At 46.3% G+C, this 20,753-nt stretch overlaps 1 protein-coding gene across 6 annotated transcripts in view; it reads left to right on the plus strand.

Moving 5' to 3' along the window:
• Positions 1-20,753, plus strand: part of MACF1 (microtubule actin crosslinking factor 1) — a 270,575-nt gene that overhangs the window by 243,953 nt on the left and 5,869 nt on the right. For 4 of the 6 annotated variants that reach the window (XM_066638188.1, XM_066638183.1, XM_066638186.1 and 1 more), the window contains 12 exons: positions 118-246; positions 352-495; positions 2,002-2,190; positions 3,289-3,406; positions 4,350-4,513; positions 5,509-5,671; positions 8,321-8,475; positions 9,289-9,363; positions 11,407-11,424; positions 14,233-14,350; positions 15,133-15,201; positions 19,426-19,637. In XM_066638188.1, the coding sequence (XP_066494285.1) occupies positions 118-246; positions 352-495; positions 2,002-2,190; positions 3,289-3,406; positions 4,350-4,513; positions 5,509-5,671; positions 8,321-8,475; positions 9,289-9,363; positions 11,407-11,424; positions 14,233-14,350; positions 15,133-15,201; positions 19,426-19,637 (1,554 nt within the window). The remainder of the gene's footprint in view (positions 1-117; positions 247-351; positions 496-2,001; positions 2,191-3,288; positions 3,407-4,349; positions 4,514-5,508; positions 5,672-8,320; positions 8,476-9,288; positions 9,364-11,406; positions 11,425-14,232; positions 14,351-15,132; positions 15,202-19,425; positions 19,638-20,753) is intronic. The other 2 variants (XM_066638185.1, XM_066638187.1) reach the window with 1 other exon arrangement.

A 20,753-nucleotide genomic window follows, 5' to 3' on the forward strand; every position in this document is an offset into this window, starting at 1 on the left:
GTTACTAAACAGAACACAAGCAAAATGGTCTGTTCTGGTCAGACTTTGTATGACAGCTCTTTGGGGGTCCTTGCTGCCGCTGCAGGGGGAGGATTACCCGGTGCCATTTCTTTCTAGGCAGAAGAGTTTCGTACGGCTGTCCATATGCTGCTGGAGTGGCTTTCGGAAGCTGAGCAGACTCTCCGCTTCCGGGGAGCTTTGCCGGATGACGCTGAAGCACTGCAGGCCCTCATTGATGTACACAAGGTGGGCTGCTGCTCCGGGGGAAGGGAGGTGTTTGGCAGATCACATGTCTTGGTTTATCTCTTCCAGGGCACTGAAGGCTGTAATTTTTTTTTTCCTCTTGCATAGGAGTTCATGAAGAAGGTGGAAGAGAAAAGACTAGATGTGAACTCAGCAGTGGGGATGGGAGAAGTCATCCTAGCCATGTGCCACCCAGACTGCATCACCACCATCAAACACTGGATCACCATCATCCGAGCTCGCTTTGAAGAAGTGAGTCATACTTGGAGGTGGTCTTTGTGTGCAGAGAACCTCTCAGTGATTCCGGTCAGCATGGCTAGAGTGCTGAAGGGCTTCTTAATATTGGGCCTTCAGTATCCACCCGGGGAGTCTGTTCCAGAAACTCTCACCGATACCAAATTCTGCAGATAATTAAATCCAGGGCACAGGGCACAACACCACAGGGACTCACCTGTGGGCTGTGCTGGGCCTTCCAGCAATCACGCATGGCTGGAAGGCCTCTTCAGAATGCCTCCTGGACATGCGACCGGAAGTAACTTCTGGTTCATGCTGACCACATCCAGTCAGGTCCAGGAGGTGTTCTGAGGCTCAGGGTCATACCCTTTATTTTCAGTGTTTGTCCCGTAATTCAGGCATTTTTGATGTTGCCATCGTCATTGCTTAGCACACACCAGTGCTTCATGTTTTAAATCTGAGGGCTAGTTGGAAGCCTGTCCAGTTCCCCTCAAATTCATAGGATCCATAGGGTTGGAAAATAGCAAATAGTCTTCAGCCTCTCCAGAACTCACCAGCCTATGCGTTGCAGAGTGACCTGGCCTGAGAATTCTGTTTTGTTTCCACTACAGACAGCAGGTTGGGAGTTGGTTTTTCGAATGCTTCCTTGTCCAAAACAATCTCACTCTGGCCCAAATCCTAACCAACTTTCCAGCACTGACATAGCTGTGCCAGTGGGGCATGTGCTGCATTCTGCAGTTGGGGGGTAGTCACGGAGGCCTCCTCAAGAGAAGGGAATGTTTGTTCCCTTACCTCAGAGCTGCATTGCCCTTACCTTGCTGCTGGAAAGTTGGTCAGGATTGCGTCCTGTAAGTACTAAATGTATACGCTTATATTGGCTTAGTACAAACCTTTATTTTTCTGGTTTACATAGTAAGGCCAATTTGAATATTTGCAGATGCTGAGCCTGCAGGTGAAGGGCCTCAGAGGACCTCCCAGATGTGACCAGAAGTGCCTTCTGGTTGTGGCTGGGAGATCCCCTGAGGCTCCCCCCAGCATGGTCTGTGGAACTCCTTGCCACAAGATGCGGTGATGGCATCTGACCTGGATGCCTTTAAAAGGCGATTGGACCAATTTCTGGAGGAAAAATCCATTATGGGTTACAAGTCATAAAGTGTATGTGCAACCTCCTGATTTTAGAAATGGGCTATGTCAGAATGCCAGATGCAAGGGAGGGCACCAGGATGAGGTCTGTTGTTACCTGGTGTGCTCCCTGGGGCATTTGCTGGGCCACTGTGAGATACAGGAAGCTGGACTAGAGCAGTGGTAAATTCGGTCCAGAGGAGCGCAGCAGAGCACATGGGTGACTCAAGGAAGAAAAGCAAGCCCCCTCCCCATCTCCTCCATTTCCCTGATTGGTAGTCTGGGAACAGACTTCAGTCAGCAATCAGCCTTGTCTTCCCTCCTTACCACGGGCAGTTCCATGCATGCAGCCTGGACTTTTTCTTGCAGCTCACTTACCTCATTGCCTTCTTCTCTGCCAAGGTTCTCACATGGGCAAAGCAGCACCAGCAGCGCCTGGAGGTTGCGCACTCGGAACTAGTGGCCAATGCCGAGCTGCTGGAGGAGCTGTTGGCATGGATCCAGTGGGCCGAGACCACGCTGATCCAGCGGGACCAGGAGCCAATGCCCCAGAACATTGAGCAGGTCAAAGCCCTCATTGCAGAGCACCAGGTAAATTGCCATCTTCCTGGAAGAGCATGGCGCTTGTCTTAAGACAAAGTGATCTAGAGTGACTTGACACACACAGTATATGCTTTGTTTTTACTCACTGTGTTGTGTCTCACTGGCAGTCCTGGCTGCCTTGCCTGCCCCGAGGCCGTGGGGTAAGTTGCCGTCCCTCCGTCCCCCGCTGACCGGAAGTAATTGTGACATTGTCAAGCTCACAGTCACTATCAGTGTGATTCTGCATCACTCTGGGCTACCCCTTCTCCTCCGGACCCTTTTTTTTTTAAAGGGAGGAAGAAAAAGGGGGTGGCCTGGAGTGGCACAGAATTGCTTTAAGTCAAAGAAGCCGGTGGTGCTGTCAGCTTCTTCCGCTTGGGAAAAAAATGGGGAGTGTGGATGGCAGTGGGAGTGTGGATGGCAGTGGTGCCTCCACAGGCATGGCGCTCCAGGACATTTGCCCCCCTTAACCCACTGCCCCCCAGATATGCCAGTGTTGTGTCCTGCCACTCCTGTTTGTTTCAAGAATTTTAGCTGTGACTCAAATTTGCTGTAGTGAGGAGCTCAGAATTATTACCTGGAGAAATGAGACAGTCCACCTTCAGCTCCTTCACATGAGGGTCATTGCTCGTTCTGTGGTTGGTGCATGCTGGTGAGAGCAGCAGTGGCATGTACCCTGGCCATCATGTTCCCTTGTAGCCCTTGGGGTACATCTATCTATCTACTCCACAAAAGAGCTAGGGTGGTGTAGTGGTTCAGGAGTTGGACTTAGACCTGGAAGATCCATGTTCAAATCCCCGCTCAGCTATGAAGCTTCCTGATTGATCACTCTCTTTTAGCCTCACCTACCTTGCAGGGTTGTTGTGAGGATGAAAGGAGGGGAGGAACTATGTACACCACCCTGGGCTCCTTGGAGGAAAGGTGGCATAAAAATAAACATCGCATAAGAACCCAATTGTTCTTGAACCCCGTTGTTAATTTCAAGTGGGAAAGAAAAAAAATTCCCAGACCTTATGCTTGCAAAGAATTGCTTTGAGTGGTCTGGGGGTAATCAACCATATGCAGTCATAATGTTTTGTTCCTCAAACTTTTTATTGCGTTCTCCAGTCCTTCATGGAAGAAATGACCCGAAAGCAGCCAGACGTGGACCGAGTCACAAAGACGTACAAGAGGAAAGCCACTGAGCCAACTCATGGATCTTTCGTGGACAAATCCAGAAGCAACAGTATGTGGGACAACTTGGTTGGCTTTTGGCAGGGTTGGAGCTGTGATTGGCTTCTCAAAAGAGATGTTCTGAGGCTTTAGCTTGCCTTGAGAGGCTTGCCTCCTGGCATAACAGCACTGTCCCTGGTTCCAAATTTGCAAGGGCTGATGCATGAGATTACTTAAGAGAGAGAATCATGTACAGCGGGCCCTCCTTCTCCATATGTTCAGCATCCATAGATTTGGGTATCGGATGCCAAGCCGACGACTCAGAGGGCCTCCCAGACATAACTGGAAGTCACTTCCAGGTTTGCCCTGTTGACTTCCAGTCGTGTCTGGGAGGTGTTCTGAGGCATGGGGAGGTCACATGTGGACTGGACATAACTGGAAGTTACCAGCGCAAACTTGGAAGTGACTACTGGTCCTGTTCAGGAGGCCTTCTGCAGAGGCTGGGAGACCAGTGCAACCTGCAAAGGGCCTGGTGCAGCCTCCAAGTATGTTTTTGTGACACTGGCACCCTGGCCCCAGTGGATGTAAGTATTCGTGGGTTTCTGTATCCATGGGGGGTGGGGGCGTGAAACTGATCCCCCCATGGATACCAAGGGTCCACTGTATTCTGTACAAGTTCAGGGGCACTTCCTTTTTTATTAAATTGGCATATTCCAGGCTATCAAAACAAGGTCTGGGGGTTCGGCCCGGCTCAGCTGAAGAACCTGGACTGGGGTGAAGCTTGATTCTTCGTGCTGCTTTTCCTGACACACTGCACATTTCCAGCCTATGCCTGTAAAGTAATTCCCTGGTCAGAAAGTGCAGGCGCCTTGAACTGGGCTTTTTTTACTGGGGTTTCAGGAGAGAGGATTCAGCATTGTGCTTTTGTAATATTTTCCAGATCTTTTTCACTCTCCATTTTTCTTCTGCTTTGCTCAGCTCCCTCATGGAATGTTTTTCTTTTCCTTTGCTCTCAGGAAAGTCCTTGAGCCAGACAACCCCTCCCCCAATGCCAATCCTCTCCCAATCAGAAGCAAAGAACCCACGGATCAATCAGCTGTCGGCGCGCTGGCAGCAGGTGTGGCTATTGGCCCTGGAGCGGCAGCGCAAACTGAACGATGCCCTGGATAGGCTGGAAGAGGTAATGGCCTCCCCAGCCAGCTGTTGGAATTTTTTGCCTGTTAGTTTTCCCAGCCGAGTCTCCTGTCAGGAATAATTGGGTGCCTGTTTGTACCTTCCTGCATCTCCACAGTTCTTCACAGAAGCCCCAAATGCTCTAAGCAGCAGGTAAACCCAACCAATCTTGTATTTAGGGAGTTTGTGTGCTTTTCTCTGGTTTCCTTGGCAATGCTTCTTAGGGGAAGCAGATGGGCAGGACTGGTCCAAGACTTCCCAGCACCTGCAGCAGTGTGTCTAAGGCTGGATTCCCTGGATGTCCCTGGATTCCTCTTGCTCCCTGGTTTCAAAAAGGGAGGGAGCACAGAGCAAAAGAGAACATGAGGAGAGCAGATCATTGTCTCCATAGCTCTATCCCACCCTTTTCCATCTCCACAGTTCTATCCCACCCTTTTCCACTCCCTCTTTCATTCTGTTCCCCTCTTCTTCTCTGAATGCAGGGGAAGGGAGGAGCAGTAGTGGAGGCAAGGCATCCTTTTCCTCCCCTGGTCAGTCTGCTGCCTAAGGCATCAGCCTCAGTTGGCCTCATGGCTGGAATGGGCCTGGTTAATAGAGTTGTGGAGGTACTTGTGGGCTGCCTCTCCTATGGGTGGCATCTGCTTTCATGGAAGAAGAGGTAGGTGCAGTACATCTAGAGCTCCTTAGGAAGAGGAAACAGCATTTTAACCTCTTCCTCTGATTCATCCTACAGGGAACTTCATTTCAGAGTCTACAAGTCTTCATTCATCTCATTTTCTATTTTATCCTTAGTCTTATGGGGCTGAAGGGAGCAGTTTTGAGATTCAGGCAGTGGTAAAACATTATCAGAGGAGGATTCTTCTTGCATTCCCAGTAGGTTCCAAGGAGAGCCATTCTTGCTAATCCCTCTCCACAAGTAAATGGATTCATGTCTATTTCTTGAATGGGATGTACGTAATTTATGTCCTTGTTAAAATATCTTCTGTTTTTTTTCCTCCCCAGTTGAAAGAGTTTGCAAACTTCGACTTTGATGTGTGGCGGAAAAAGTACATGCGCTGGATGAACCATAAGAAGTCACGTGTCATGGACTTTTTCCGTAGAATTGACAAAGACCAGGATGGGAAAATCACCCGGCAGGAGTTCATTGATGGGATCCTGGCATCTAGTAAGGCTCTTTCTGTTTTAATCCTTGCAGCACTTCCTGCTGTAGCTGTCAGAGGCTGCAGAAGTTTCTCTCCGAAGTGGGTGATCAGCAATTTCTTACTAACACGTGCAGATAAATGTAGTGTAGTAATGACTGAGCTGTGACTCAGAACTTGAGTCTCACCTCTGCAAAGAATTCAAGAGGTAGCCTTAGGCAAACCACACCATCTTAGGCTCAGTTGCCCAGGTACAATATGGGACTAATAATGCTTACTTGCCTTATGGGGTGGCTGCAATCAAGATAGTACATGCAAGGTTTTTTGTAGATATTAATGGATTGAGTTCTCCTCAGAAGTGAGGAGTATTCCATTAATTATGTCAAATCAAACCAGATGTCAATGAAAACAAAGTTGGAATACAAATATTAAGATAATTAAAGTGGTATTTTATAAAAATTGTTTTATAGATGAACATTTAATTCCAGAGGAAGTAGCAAAAATGTACCCTGGGTCATCAAATAACCGTTAGATATACAAAGGGATTAAGGGAATTCTTTATTGTATGTGGTGGATATGTGGAAAGCAAAGAAATATTGGAAAGTGACATTTTGTTACAAGAGATATTGAATTATGTAGTACCATTCAAACCGGAAATATTCCTCTTAAATGCAATATTAGAAATTGAAGATCAATATAAGAAACATTTTATTGTACATATCAGTATAGCAGCAAGAATATTGTATGTGCAAAATTTGAAGGCTTTTTATGATTGGATAAATAATTTTAGTTAAACAATATTTATTGTTTAGTTAAATCATTAATTAGTATAATGAAAAATATGATAATTTTTGTATCACGACTATTTTTCTTTTCAGTCGTCATTGATTTCTTTTTTGGATCAAGACATGTTGTAATCTATGGCCAATACCCTCATGTATAACCTATGTAGTCCCAGCCCTAAGTTTAACCCATTTTCCTTACCTGTATCTGTAATAAATAAATAAACTTTGCACAGAAAAAAAAGATAGTACATGCAAGGTATTTTGCACATTAAAAAGTGCTACTTAAATTATCACTATTATGATACTCTTCTGGATATTAGAAACTGGCTAAGTCCAGCTGTAAGATCCTCCTCTCTCTGTCCCACCTCCCTGAACTTGGGAGCAACTGACACTGGGAGAGCACCTTGCCAGGATGGCGAACAAACTCCTTTGCTCACAGATGCCTCAAGGCTCCAATCACACCCAATCATTGGCCTAATTCTTGGCACCAAAATAGACTCTGTGCAGATTGCATGCTTGGGTCCTGTTCTTGTGTGTGAATACAGTAGGCTCTCCTTATCTGTGGGCTTGGATTCAGTATCCGCAGGTGCTGAGCCTGTGGCTGGAGGGCCTCACAGGACCTCCTGGATGTGACTGGAAGGCACCAATGGTCACATCTAGGTGCTCCTGTGAGGCCCTCCCCATAGATTTCATTATCTGTGGAAATCAGTATGCGTGGGGGGAGGGGGTGGTTCCTGGAGTTGATCCCCCACAGTTACCTGGAGCCTACTGTACAAATAGCATGCAGGTAGGTGTCATGAATATGTACATGTTAGGCCTTGGTTAGCATGTAGAGCCTGAACCAAACTAAGTCAGTAACGGAGAAGTGGCTAGCAGTTCCCAGCTACAAGAATGTGAGTAAACAAACACAAGGATTGTTGTCTCTCCTTTGCTGGCCCGAAAGGACAGACAACAAGAATTACAACCCATTGGAATGTAGCACCTTTGCAGTCAGGGTGCCTTATCAAGCTGATGAAATGCAGCTGTGGATCTCCAGTTGGGAGGTGTAAGGACTAGGAGGACTAGCAACCAGGCCCACTTGGAGAAGGTTCTGTCCTCAAAAGTTTCTGATTGGACAGTCTAAATAAGTATGAAGTCACCTCAGTACTATTAGCATAAGAAGTATAATAATGAGGCCCAAAGGGTGTGTCTTCTTGGAAAGAGGTTTTGGGTGCAACATCTTCCAGGGGTGAGCAACATTGTCCAACATGGGCATCTGGCCTCAAGTTAGCCTGGAGCTAAAAGATATACAAGAAGCTGACCCAAGTGAGAGATAGGGATTAATAGAGATAGCCAGCTAGCTTTATTATTTTATTGCTGATATGTTTCCTAGGTGTTTATGCCTCTAGCATTTGCTGCCTTATGTAACCTTTTATATTTAATAAACTGAAATCTCTTTTACTAAGTTGTTTCATTGTGCTGGGGACAAAGATTCAGAATCCTGCCTAGCCGTTCAGCAAACTACCAAGTGCTCACTGAGGTCTAGTAACTTGAGGACTGAAGCTTTAATTGGAGAAAGAGCTCAGTGCCTGCAAGGGATAGAATTAAGCCTAGAGGTCTCAGTGTCCCTGGACTGAGGCACTGGCACATACAGGGTGGTGGCAGTACTACTGGACAGGGGGGCCTTGAGGGCTTTAGGGTTCAAGAACCAAGAACTCTGAGCACCCCAAACCCCCTTAAGTTTGTGACAGTAGGGCACAAGGAAAGCAGGTGAATGGAGGCAACAGAAGTCAGGTCAACAGATAATTGGCTCAATGAGCACAGTGGACAAGGCCAGTCCTGCTTAGATGAGATATCTCAGGACAAATCTTGCAAAGAGAAACATGCATGTGTTTATTTTCCCTCTTTCAGAATTCCCCACTACAAAGTTAGAAATGACTGCTGTAGCTGACATCTTTGACCGAGATGGGGATGGTTACATTGACTACTATGAGTTTGTAGCTGCTCTACACCCTAACAAAGATGCTTACCGGCCAACCACAGATGCAGACAAAATTGAGGATGAGGTAAGGCTTTGGTTAACATTGTGAGAATTCAGAAGTGTAAATGAAAGTCTGCTATGGAATCTGCAAAACAACTATATGTCAGCTGACATATAGCTAAGTTGTGGATAATAGCAGTAGGTACAGGCTGTGATTTGCACAGCCAATCTCTTTTGTACGTGAAATGTTAAAGAATCACAATTAATAAGAAGTTGTTTCCTATTTCTGAATCCTATAGGAGAGTTATAGGAATGTGCATTCTGCAATCATAATGTGCTTTGCAGCTGTTGCAGACGTGGCACTACTGAAGTGGATGGGAGACATCTGCTGAAGCAGGGAAGCCCCGCCACGCAGGGCTTGGGAGGGAAACAGAGTGGAATGGAGTGGGGATGGGCAGAACCAGGAGTAGATTGAGCAGGGTGTTGGGCACCTTGGACCTCGGAAGAGTGGCAAGCACCCTCAGAATCCTAACCCTCTTCCCAGGCTTGATTCACCTTCATGGGTCACTGTGATATCAAGAGAAGGCATGTTCCCTTACCCTGAGGAGGCCTCTACATAATGAAATTCCCCATGGGATACAACAGATATCACATTGGCGCTGCTGCATCACCACACAGGGAGTTACAGTGGATTGGGCTGCAAGATAGTAAAACGGAGTCAGAAAACAAGTGGTTTGACCAGTCATGCATGTGTAGCAGAGCTGGATTTTGAACCATATAGCAGTATGGGGCAGCGGGTAGAGTATCAGACCCAGTCTGATTTTCTGTAGAGTACGTAATTTAGCCGGAAGAGCATAACTTACCTTAGAATTTCATCTCTCTCTTATAATCCCACCAGGTTACAAGGCAGGTAGCCCAGTGCAAATGTGCAAAGAGATTCCAGGTGGAACAGATTGGAGAGAACAAGTACCGGGTAAGATGGAGAGTGTTTGGTTTCTTTTCACAATATGTTTCTTCTTTGATAGTCTCATACCTGTGATGAGGATTTCATTGTGTGGCCAGCTCTCATTTCCTAGAAGTAGCCAACCCACCAGAAAGTTCTGTGTGACGAAAAAGGAGGGAGGCTCTGAAGGAAAAGGGTCCCAAAGCCTATCGATTCATGCTACATAGGGATGGATGGCAAAGCAGAGTTTTTCTTTTGGACACATAGAGAACCCTATAAGACCAGAACAAGAACTCATTTAGACCATCTGCCTTGGCGACATCATGTGTTTAAATGATAGAAGTATCATATTGAACCATAAGCAGGACACAAACCAGCAGTGTGAAACAGTTGCAAACAAAGTGAATGCAATCATAGAATCATAGAGTTGGAAGGGTCCTAATAGGTCATCTAGTCTAACCCCTGCCTTAGGCAGGAATCCTTGGCTGCCAAGGAACCAAGGCATAGAGTCCAGATCACAGGAAGTAGCTGCACTCTCTATTCTGTGGTAGTCAGACCTCACTTGGAGTACTGCATCCAGTTTTGGGCACTACATCTTAAGAGGACATTGATAAGTTAGAGCAGGTTCAGAGAAGGGCAGCCAAGATAGTGCAGGGTCTGGAAAGCAAGTCCTATGCAGTATGGTTCAAAGAGCTTGGTATGTTTAGTCTGGAGACTAAGGGGAGACAGGATAGCCATCTTCAAGTATCTGAAGGACTTTCTCACAGAAAAAGGGCTCTTGGCTCTCTTGGCTCTTGAGGGCAGGACTAGAGTTACTAAATGGAAGTAGATGTAGGCTATACATGAGGAAGGATTTCCTAACTGTAAGAGCTATCTGGCACTGAAACTGTCTGCCTCACACCATAGTGGGTTCTCCCTTGTTTGGAGGTTTTCAAGCAGAGACTGGATGGCCACCTGTCAAGGTTGCTATAGGACAGTGCTTCCCAAACTTTTTAGCACCATAATCCACTTCCAAAAAGGTCTCTGCCCTCTTTCCTCCCCCCTCACCACCTCCCTGCTCCCATGTTCTGCCCTCCCCTAGTGCCCACCCAAAAGGAAGACCAGCTACTCTTTCACCATGCTGACAAAGCAGGGTCTGACACCTCCCTGCACATCCCCGCACTTCTGACACCTCCCCACACATCTGGTGCCAAGGGGTCGCATCCGCTCGGTATGGCCTAGGTAGTGCCCCAGCATGCCTTGCACCCCAGCAGCCGCCGCCTGGCCCACTTGAACTTGTTTGGGAGCAGATACAGCAGGCCGTTTTTGCAACCCACCAAGAATTGCGGCACATTGGTGGCTCCTGACCCACAGTTTGGAAACTACTGCTGTGAGAACTGCCTGCCTATAGGACTACATTACATCTAAAATACTTCCTAATTTTCTAACATCCTGTATATCATCCATTTTCCAGCAATGGCCACGTGGTGATAAACACAAAGGCAATTGCCCTCCCCTGTTTATCTCCAGTATAACACAGAGGGGCCGGGTAAAAAAATCAATTTACATTTAAAATTTGAATAAACTTACATAAACAAATATATTAGAGATGGAACTTACATGAATGAATAAAGGTCTTGCAATAGCTCAAGGATTATAAAAGGCCTTGCACAAAGCAAGACCAGCCTTTCTTTCACTGCCATTGCTACATCATAAACATGAAACAGCAAGCAGTGTCGAGAGCCCTCAGCCCGTAGCTCATGCGAGAGGTCAAACAGTCACCCTCATGCTGAGAGCAGTTGTGTCGGACCAGTGTGGGCTCCAGCAAATCTTTGGAGGGCCAGAGGCTCATTGGAGACTCAGAGCTCCCTACAGGCCGGACTGGGGATCCCTCAAGGGCTGCAAATGGCCCCTGGAGTAGAGGAGTAAACCAAAATGTGAGATTTAGCATGCCAAGATCAGTTCTCCATCTGATTAACAAGATGTCTGTTACAGTTATGCACTGTTAACGCTCTATAATGTTTTCTCTCCCCTTCTCGTTGCCCTCTCTCTCCCCCTCCCTCTTTTTCTCATGATCCCCCTTCTTCTTTGTAGTTCTTCCTCGGCAACCAGGTACGGTGTGCCTTGCAATACGGTGTTTTTTATAGATTGTTTTTCTTTCAAAATTTGCATGTCGTTTTGTATCTACAAACTATTCCTTCTGTGGCTGTGGGTGGTTTTGCTCCTTGGAATGTTGTGATAAGAGCTTGGATGTATTAACTCCACCAAGATTCTGGTATACAGTGAAATATATATGGCTCAGCCTTGGAAACATAAGGTAGCAGCAGAGCTTGTGCAGAGATCTGTTCCATAGTCACAGGTTTGTTCCATGGATTTTAGAGGCAAAAGATAGGATTGGGTGTCTCTCTGTACATGGTGCAATGGTGTAACTAAGACATCTAGCAGCTGGAATCAAAAAAATTTAACTCCCCCCCCCCATATGACATTTTTGAGGCCTCTGAAAGGCACTTTCAGTTTTCACCAAACACCAGAAGTGCCTTTCAGGGGCCTTTAGGACACCCCCTCAAGGTGTGGTACCTGGGCCAGTTAACTTCCCCTGCCCGCACTTAGCTATGCCACTGACATGGTGCATGGGTTTCTTCTGTGGCAATTTTCTATGTAGCTTTAGAGCTGGATGCAGCAGGCACCAGGCTGTTATGACTCATATCTTCTGATCATTCTAGAGCTGTGGTTCTTAGATGTTTTAGCAGTGGGACCCACTTTTTAGAATGACAATCTATCACAACGCACCAGAAATGGTGTCATGGTCAGACATGACATCATCAAGCAGGAAAATTTTTAACACCCCCATCCAATCAAATCAAATTAAGTAAATTAAAAGTTTACAAAATGTAAGTTTAAAGATTTATTTAAGATAAAGAACCTCCTAATCCTCCCAAGCAGTTCCTGATCTGTTTAAAAAAAATCCCCAAACATACCAAAGACTGCAGTCCTATCCACATTTACCTGGGAGTAAGCCCCATTGACTATCATTGTTAAAAGCTATTGTTAAAAGTATATAAGTAGCCTGTTATATATACAGATGTGTAACATTTCTCCAAATACAGTCACATACCATGGTAGCACCCAGTCTAATATTTTAAAAATAAGCTACACATTGAAATGAATTCAGGGACCCACCTGAAATTGGCTCGCGACCCATCTAGTGGGTCCTGATCCACTGTTTGAGAAACACTGCTCGAGAGGGACTGATTTTTTGGTGTATTCTTGCAGAAGAGTTGAGATTTTCACAGTGTACTCTGTATACCAGCATCTTCCCATTAATTTTCCATCGCTTTTGGGACGCTACTGCTCAATCCATTAGGATAACTTCCTTTCATAATTATCACTAAATCTTCAAGCCATCTGCATGGATCTTATTTAATAACTAAAGGCTGCAAGAAGGCAAATTTTAAAAAAATTGCTCCTCACTTCCTCTTACTTAATTTTGAGCCAGATCATAGCTACAAAGTTCCAGAATATGATCCCAGCATTGTGCAGAAGAAACTGATTTAAACTTGATCCATTGAATAGATCCTGCAGGTTGATCTAATGGTAGGAACCTATTCAGTTGCTGTAGAGAGTGAACCTTGAACCCTAGTTCTTGCTTTGCCATTCAACTTAGTGACTCCTGGTATCATAATGAGAATTCTCAAAGTGAAAAGAATATTCAAAACCCAATTTGTGAGTCTGAAACATGGAAGGAGATCATCCATACGATTGTATAGAGCTCCCTTCTTTAACTTTGTGATTATAGAAATGTCCAGTTTCCCTTCTGTGGCATTTGAGTAGAAGTTACCTACCACACAGGACAGGTGGCAGGGGTCACTGAAAAGGGGCTAGACTGCATTTGGTGCACTAAGCATGTTATATTGCTATTGAGGGTAGCTAGAAGGATTTCTGAAGAAACAGGACATGCTGCTTTTTTCTGGGGCATGCTCAAGCATCACTTCAAAGCGGGATTAATCATTGCAATTGAATTAGTTTTCTGAGAAATTTGAATCTTAAGCAAGGTTGGCCCTTGCGTAAGGATGTCTGAGTGCCTGCCAGCACTTCTCTACCAACCTCTAGATTTGGAATGGAAGAAGAAGCAGAAGAGGAAGTGTGGTGAGGGACCCTGTCACTCTAGCCCACCACTCTCCTCCACGCTTCCTGTTCTGCTCCATTCCCCTTTTCCATTCCAAATCCAGTGAGCAAGAAGACCGGCTGATGGACTGCCAAGGCAAGGTGGGCACACACCCTCTACCATTTGGGCCAACCCTGTTTTTAAGGTTTGCAATGCAGCTAGCAGGTTTGCATGTCTATGGCTTCTGCTGTGGTGTGCGGTGTTGTGTTTGAGACTCCCTAACTTTTGTGGGTCTTCAGGCTTGGTGAGGGGTTTCACGTTTCTTACGTGATGGAGCTCCACTGCCTTCATTGATCATCATTTTGATTCCAGCGGGCCGTTCTGCAGGGTGGAGTGCATCAGGACGGACGATGATGCAATTGTATTTGAGCCAGTCAAAAAACCTAAAAATAAATTTTTAAAAATCAAGTTCCTATATCAATCAAAGAAGGTTCTGACTATATTTGATCTTCCAAACTATTTGATCAATTTGATCGGGCCTCCCCAAACACGCAGCTTACCTTTGGGTGAGCCTGCAATGGGTGCATAAGAATTTCGAGGGACATTCTTGGGAGCACAGTTACGTGAAAATGTGAATATTGGCTACATTTAAAACAAATGTATCAGGGCATCTAGTAAAACGAAGAAAGTCGCAGCATAAAAATATTTTGCCAGTCCTGATGCAATCTCTGTTGGAAGGTGCTTGTGAGCCTTTTTGTTGTCCCAAAGTGCGAGTGAATTAAACTCCTTCCCTTTGTTTGCTATTCCTTCCACAGTTTGGTGATTCCCAGCAGTTGCGGCTGGTCCGTATCCTGCGTAGCACGGTCATGGTGCGTGTTGGTGGTGGATGGATGGCCCTGGATGAGTTTTTAGTGAAAAATGACCCTTGCAGAGGTAAGAAATCATGAGTGAATCCTTCACTGAGAAATGAATCTTTGTGTGGATCCTTCATTGAGAAATGAATCTTAACTTCCCTTGGTGTAAAATTCTGGGTAATGGGGGGGGGGGGGGACTCTAATAATAATAAAAACAAGAAGTTATCTGAACCGGATGGCAAGACCTCCTGGTGCCAACAGCAGTGTTTCGATGCCCTCCCCTTCCCCAGCGGCACCTCAGTTTGCCACCACACCGTTGCTGCTCCCTGGCTGTGAAGAGCAGAGGCTGAGTCTCTGGCACTCGAGCCAGTGGCGTAGCCAGAGGGGGGCACGGTAAGTACAGCAGGAACCACAATGTGCCTTGTACGTGTCCCCTCTTACTCACCGTCGGAGCCAATCGGGGCTGCCTCGATTGGCTCCAGTGGCGAGTGGGAGGGGCCGCTTACATGGTGTGTTGCAACGTCTACTACGCTTACCATGCCACTGCCCCCTCTAGCTATGCTGCTGACTCCAGCCCACCTCTCCTCCTCCATGTTTCATCTTCTCTTTCGTTCCCTTCTTCCTTCTCAAAGCTTGGAAGCAGGAGTGGCAAAGGAGTGGGCGCCCCCCCCCCCCCCATTTACTGCCTCTTTCAGCCTTGTGGCCTTCAGTTTCCACTTTGACCCGTCCAATGCCCACCCAGCATGCCAACCTGAAAGGATTTTCCTGACCTTCCTTCTCCTCTTTGATCCCCCCCCACCACTGCTGTTTGTTTACCTTGCTCTGTCTTTCCTTTGTCTTTGTGTATTTTCTTTATTCTAGTTCATCACCCTGGAAGTAAAATAAAACGCTCTGATTCCAACTCTTCGATTGCCAGTCAGTCTCCGATAGGTTGGCGGTTTTTCTTGGCTTTTGTCCAACTCCCCGTCCCCCAGTTGCTGCCTCTCACTCTCCTGTTGGGAATGGCTTTTGCTGCACTAACCTGGCTTGGTTTTTCCCCATTCCCCTGCCCTGTCCCCAGGATCTCACTTTCCTCAGCAGTGCCCGTGGCAAAAGAAACCACTTTTAATTGGCCTCAGGAAAGGCTGCTCAGCTGGGTGTGGTGTTTTCTGCCATGCTGCCCCAGAGCTGTGCATTTTTTTCACTTACTTCCTCCATCATTTCTCAAGAGTTCAGGATACAGGGTTGGGCAGAATAAAGGGGAAATTGTCTCCTGTTGAGTCAGAGCCTTGGTCCATTTATCTCTGTACAATCTGCACTGCCTGACCACAGCTCTCCAGGGTTTCAGACAAGGGCTTCCAGCCCAGGACCTTCTGCAGGCAAGATTTACCTTATGTGTCCTATGTAATGGCTTGTCCTCGCGACAGCTGTGAACAGCTCTGCTGAACCTCATGGAGGAGCAGGGTTGGGACCTCTAGAGCCACCTTCAGAGTCTCCTTTATTGCCTTCCGAGCAAGTTCCCAAAACTGTTATTTTTCTCTCCGTTATGCCTTAACAAAATGTAAAAGAAATTATGTACAAAACCCAGGCACAATTAAGTGGCACATACCTGTAATTACATTCTTCATTAACCAGCCCATTTAATAGCTATATTCTATTCCATAACCAATGCGAAAGCTTAAGAATACAGCCAATACTTATGACCTAACACAGTGTTTCCCAAACTGTGGGTCATGACCCACTGGTGGGTCACAACCTAATGTGCAGTTGGGTTGCAACCCAGTATTCTTATCTCCCCCCCAAACCTTACTTGGAGTCCCCCAGAGGCTGCTTCCAGGTTCTGCCAGCCTTCAACCCACTCCATTGGTCTCTGCAGGTCTCAGAATAATTCCCAGGCATGACCATAAGCAACTTCTGGTTTGCAGAAGCTGCTTCTGGTTTACTTCCACAACTTCCTGTCATGTCCAGGAGGCATTCTGAAGCCCACAGAGACCAATGGAGTCAGCACGACCTCCAGGGACTCCAGGAAAGGCTTTTGGGGGCCACACTGAGCATTGCGTTGCAACCCACCAGGGATCACAAGGTGGATTGCTGTGCTGAAATGTTTGGGAACCACTGTCCTAATATGTTAGCCTATTAATGTGTTTTTTCCCCCCAGTAACATACAAATAAGTGCCAGAGTACATGGGTACGTGTTCTGTTGGTGTGATCTTAGTCATAATCATCACATACCAAACCATTCTTTCTCAAAGATTACTTTTTTCCCAGTTTCTTCTGCCTTTTTACATGAGAACTTGCCACAAGTCAGTTTTATGTTCCACAGTACAAATACAGGCAGTGATGTTAGTTCTGAGATGGAATGGTTCCTCATCCATTCTCAACACCTCCCCCCCACCCCCCACCCCGACTTCAGGCCCATATTGAAATCAGCAGGCCCCCCTTCCTGAACTTCCGTTCTTATTGGGATCTGCTAAAACTACATTTCTCCAGGTTCAAGGCTTTCAGAAGTGTCTCCCTGACCAACACAGTATGTAAATTCAACCACATGCTGCAATATTGTCATCTCATAAGAAGAGCTCTACTGGATCAGGCCCATTTATTCCAGCTTCCTGTATCTCACAGTGGCCCACCGGATTCCTCAAGGAGCACACAAGACAACAAGACACCTGCATCCTGGTGCCGCTTCCTTACGTATGGCATTCTGAAATAGCCTGCTTCTAAAATCAGAAAGTGGCACATGCCCGTCATGGCGCGTAGCCTATGATGGACTTTTCCTCCAGAAATCTGTCCAATCTCCTTTTAAAGGCATCCTGGCCAGATGCCATCACCACTTTCTGCGGCAAGGAGTTCCACAGACTAATTACATGCTGGATAAATAATTATTTTCTTTTGTCTGTTCTAGCTCGCCCAACACTCAATTTTAGTGGATGTCCTCTGGTTCTAGTATTGTGTGAGAGGGAAAAGAACATCCCTCTGTCCATCTCCTGCATAATTCTGTATGTCTCAATCATGTTGCCCCTCAGGAACCTTTTTTCTACACTGAAAATCTCATCAAAGACATTTTTGTGGTAGTAGGGCTCTGCTTCTCATTGCCTCTTGGCAATGACATAATGTTTTGGGGGGCTGCCTTTGGTCATACCCACCAGACTCTAATCTGCCCTCTGGATTATTCCAGCACTATACTAAGCTCCAGTCAGTTGTTTGGGGTGAGGATCCTCAGGCTGTGCTTGTTTGCCCTGCAAGGCTTCCTGCATGGGGTTGTGTACTTACCAAAGCTGCTCTGTGCTGTGTGTATTTGTCTGTTGGTTTGTCCAGGAGAGGAAGATGACTCTGTCTGCTTGCCCCTGGGCTTAAAAAAGAAGCGGGGAATGGAGTGGAATAGCAAGTATTTTGGGGTTTTGTTGTATTTTTACATCGTTGTCAGCCTGTGGCCTTTCGTTACCAAAGGGACAATTGGGGTATTACTGTTTCCAAAGAAATAAAATGCAGAAGAGAGGAGAAGGGTGGGCTAGAGCATCTCTGACATTCTAGCGCACCACTCTTCTCTTTCATTCCTTTTGAATTCAGGAGCATGAGGGAGGATGAGTGACGGAGGCAAGTAGCTTCTGCCAATTCTTCACTTGACACTGCCCGGACTTCTGTACCTTGTGGTGCTAAACTGGGACTATATGTAAGGTCCCCTGATAGAGGAGACTTCTCTGCCCCAGCTCTCTCTGAGGTTCCCATCGCCAGCTTTGAGCAGCATGTTGTATAGCACGCAAAGCCATTGATGATCGCTCAAGCACCCTACGAGTGTACTATGCTGGGGGTGCAGAATGAGCTATGTATGTCTGCTTCAGGGCTGCATGTCCATGTCCTTCTGAAACCCCTGGGCAGAGGTGTCCTCTTGCAAGCAGAAAAGACACTGCAGATATTTAGAATGGGGGAGGGGGGAGAGTTAGTGCCACTGTGTTGAATAAGAGAATATTGATGGTTTGAATTGCAGAAAGCCTCTAATGCACTTTGGTCCACACTTCAGAGAGGTTTTTCCTCTTCATCTCATTCAAGACTTCTTAAGTGTTGGTGTTACAAATTTAAGAGCCAGGATGGTCTTCTGCGTGTGATACAAGAGAACGAGCATGGTAGTGGTAGCTGGTAGAGAACCAGCATGGTTAGAGAGTTGTTGTTGTTAACAGTTATTTATATACCGCTTTTCAACAAAAAAAATGTTCATAGTGCAGTTTACATGCAAAGTCAAAGAATTAAATGGCACCCTGTCCCAAAAACGTTCATTATCTGAAAAGATGCAGAACAAATGCCACCAACAGCCACTAGAAAAAGATACTGTGCTGGGGTGAGAAGGGACAATTACTTTACCCTGCTGTATGTAAGAGGAACACCAGTTGAAAAGATGCCTCTTTGTCCAGTTAGAGCAGGGGTCTCTAAACATTTCGGCCAAAAGGCCACATGAAATATCTGGCACAGTGTCAAGGGCCAGAAAAAAATTAAATATAAAATTTAAATAAATACATTAGAGGTGAAACTTAGATGAATGAATTGGCTTAAATGCCCAGGATTTCTCCAAGCACCAGCACAGCCCAAGAAATAAAGCACACACTAAAATGGACCCCTATTCCCTCATCCCACAAGCACAACTCTGGTTGTTTTGGTCAACTGGGCCAGCAGAACTCTGGTTGTGTTTGGTCAACTGGGCCAGAGGCTCTCAGGGGATCAGAGACTGGCTGTGGGCCAGATAGAGGCTGGCCATGGGCCGCATCTGGCCCCGGGCCGGGGTTTGGCGACCCCTGAGTTAGAAAACTGGGTTTGAACAAGGGAAACCCAGGTTCAAATCCACATGCATCTGTGAAGCTCATTGGGTGACCTTGGGTCAGTAACTTTCCCTTTCGGCCTCCCCTACCTCACAGGGTGGTGGTTGTTATTAAGAACATTTGTAGTAGTGGGGAAAAGAACCTTGTATAGAAGGCTAACCTTATTTGAAGAGGGGACAAAGAAGTGTGCCTGAATAGTTGGAAGTGGGAAGAGAGAACTCAAAACACCCAGGGTATTCCAAGCAAGCTTGCATATGGTGTCGAAGCATCTTGGCTTTGTCTGGCTTCAGCTTTAATCCGTCTGCAACTTAAGTATCTTTGGTTTTTTTCTTAAGATTTTTTTCCTTTTTTTTGCTCTTTCTTACAGCACGAGGAAGAACGAACCTCGAACTTCGAGAGAAATTCATTCTCCCAGAGGGAGCTTCTCAGGGAATGGCACCATTCCGGTCCAGGGGTCGCAGGTCAAAGCCCTCCTCTCGGACAGCTTCCCCAACACGGTCCAGTTCTAGCGCAAGCCAGAGCAATCACAGCTGCACTTCAATGCCCTCCTCCCCTGCCACGCCCGCCAGCGGAGCAAAGGTGAGGGTTAACAGTGTAAATGGTTTTCTCCACTAGGACGATGGGCTTGGCATCCACAGATTTAAGTATCCACTGACATTGAACCAGTGGCTGGAGGGCTTCAGAGGACCTTCTAGATGCGACTGGAAAGCACTTTTCCAGTGCTACAGCTTCTGGTCACAACTGGGAGGCCTTCTGAGGAGGCTAGGAGTCTGTGTACGCCCCAAGATAAGCAATTGTGCCCCCTCTTCCAGTTGAATTATCTGCAGATTTCTGTATCCATGGGGTATTCCAGAATGGATCCCCTGTGGATACTGAGGGTACACTGTATACAAAACCAAAAAGTGTGCACAACCCAAAAGTAGGTGAATATCATATTAGGGCCAACCAAAAAGCGACCAAGGTATCAAACAGGAAGCTTCTGAATCCTATAGGATTGTTTGTTAAGCCATATAGTAAGTAAAACTTTGGGGGGCGGGGAAGCACATGATAGTTCACAGCTGTTGACAACAACCTCCTAGCAGCGTGGAATCAGTTAATTCTGTAGCATGCTAAAAAAAAATGCATTTCCTTTCTTGAGGCCTGTTCCATCACCTGGGGAAATAGCACCAAGTCCTGTTATAAACTAATTCAACAGTTTGCGACTGGTGTGCCACAAATGGTCTGCAGGTGTGCCGTGTGAGTTTGGGGAAGGGTAATCTATTAGTAAGGCCATTGCAGATGTGAGCCTCCCCACCAGCAGCATGATGTGCCTTGTCAGTTGTCTAAAAACTGATGGTGTACCCTGAAAATTTTAGTGCCTTATCAGTGTGCCATGAAATGAAAAAAGTTGAAAATCCCTGCTCTAAGCCAATGAATTCCGTCTAATCTCTAAAGTTTTTCTGTTGATGAATTGTTATCATGAGAATGTTCAGGTTTGTCGAAATCACACGCACGTGCACGCACACACACACAGTGTTGTTATTTCTTATTTATATTTTTATGTCTTGAAAAGACAGGTTTCTCTCCACATTACTCCAGGACAACTGCAGAAGTCTCTATGTGACTACTAGCCCAATGTGTGTTGTGACACCTTAGGGTGTTGGGGTACACTCACAGGGGCTCCACGGATGTCCCTAGTGGCCTCCCCATCCGTTC

This window comes from Tiliqua scincoides, chromosome 10 (assembly GCF_035046505.1).
Source record: "Tiliqua scincoides isolate rTilSci1 chromosome 10, rTilSci1.hap2, whole genome shotgun sequence".
NCBI classification, from domain to species: domain Eukaryota; kingdom Metazoa; phylum Chordata; class Lepidosauria; order Squamata; family Scincidae; genus Tiliqua; species Tiliqua scincoides.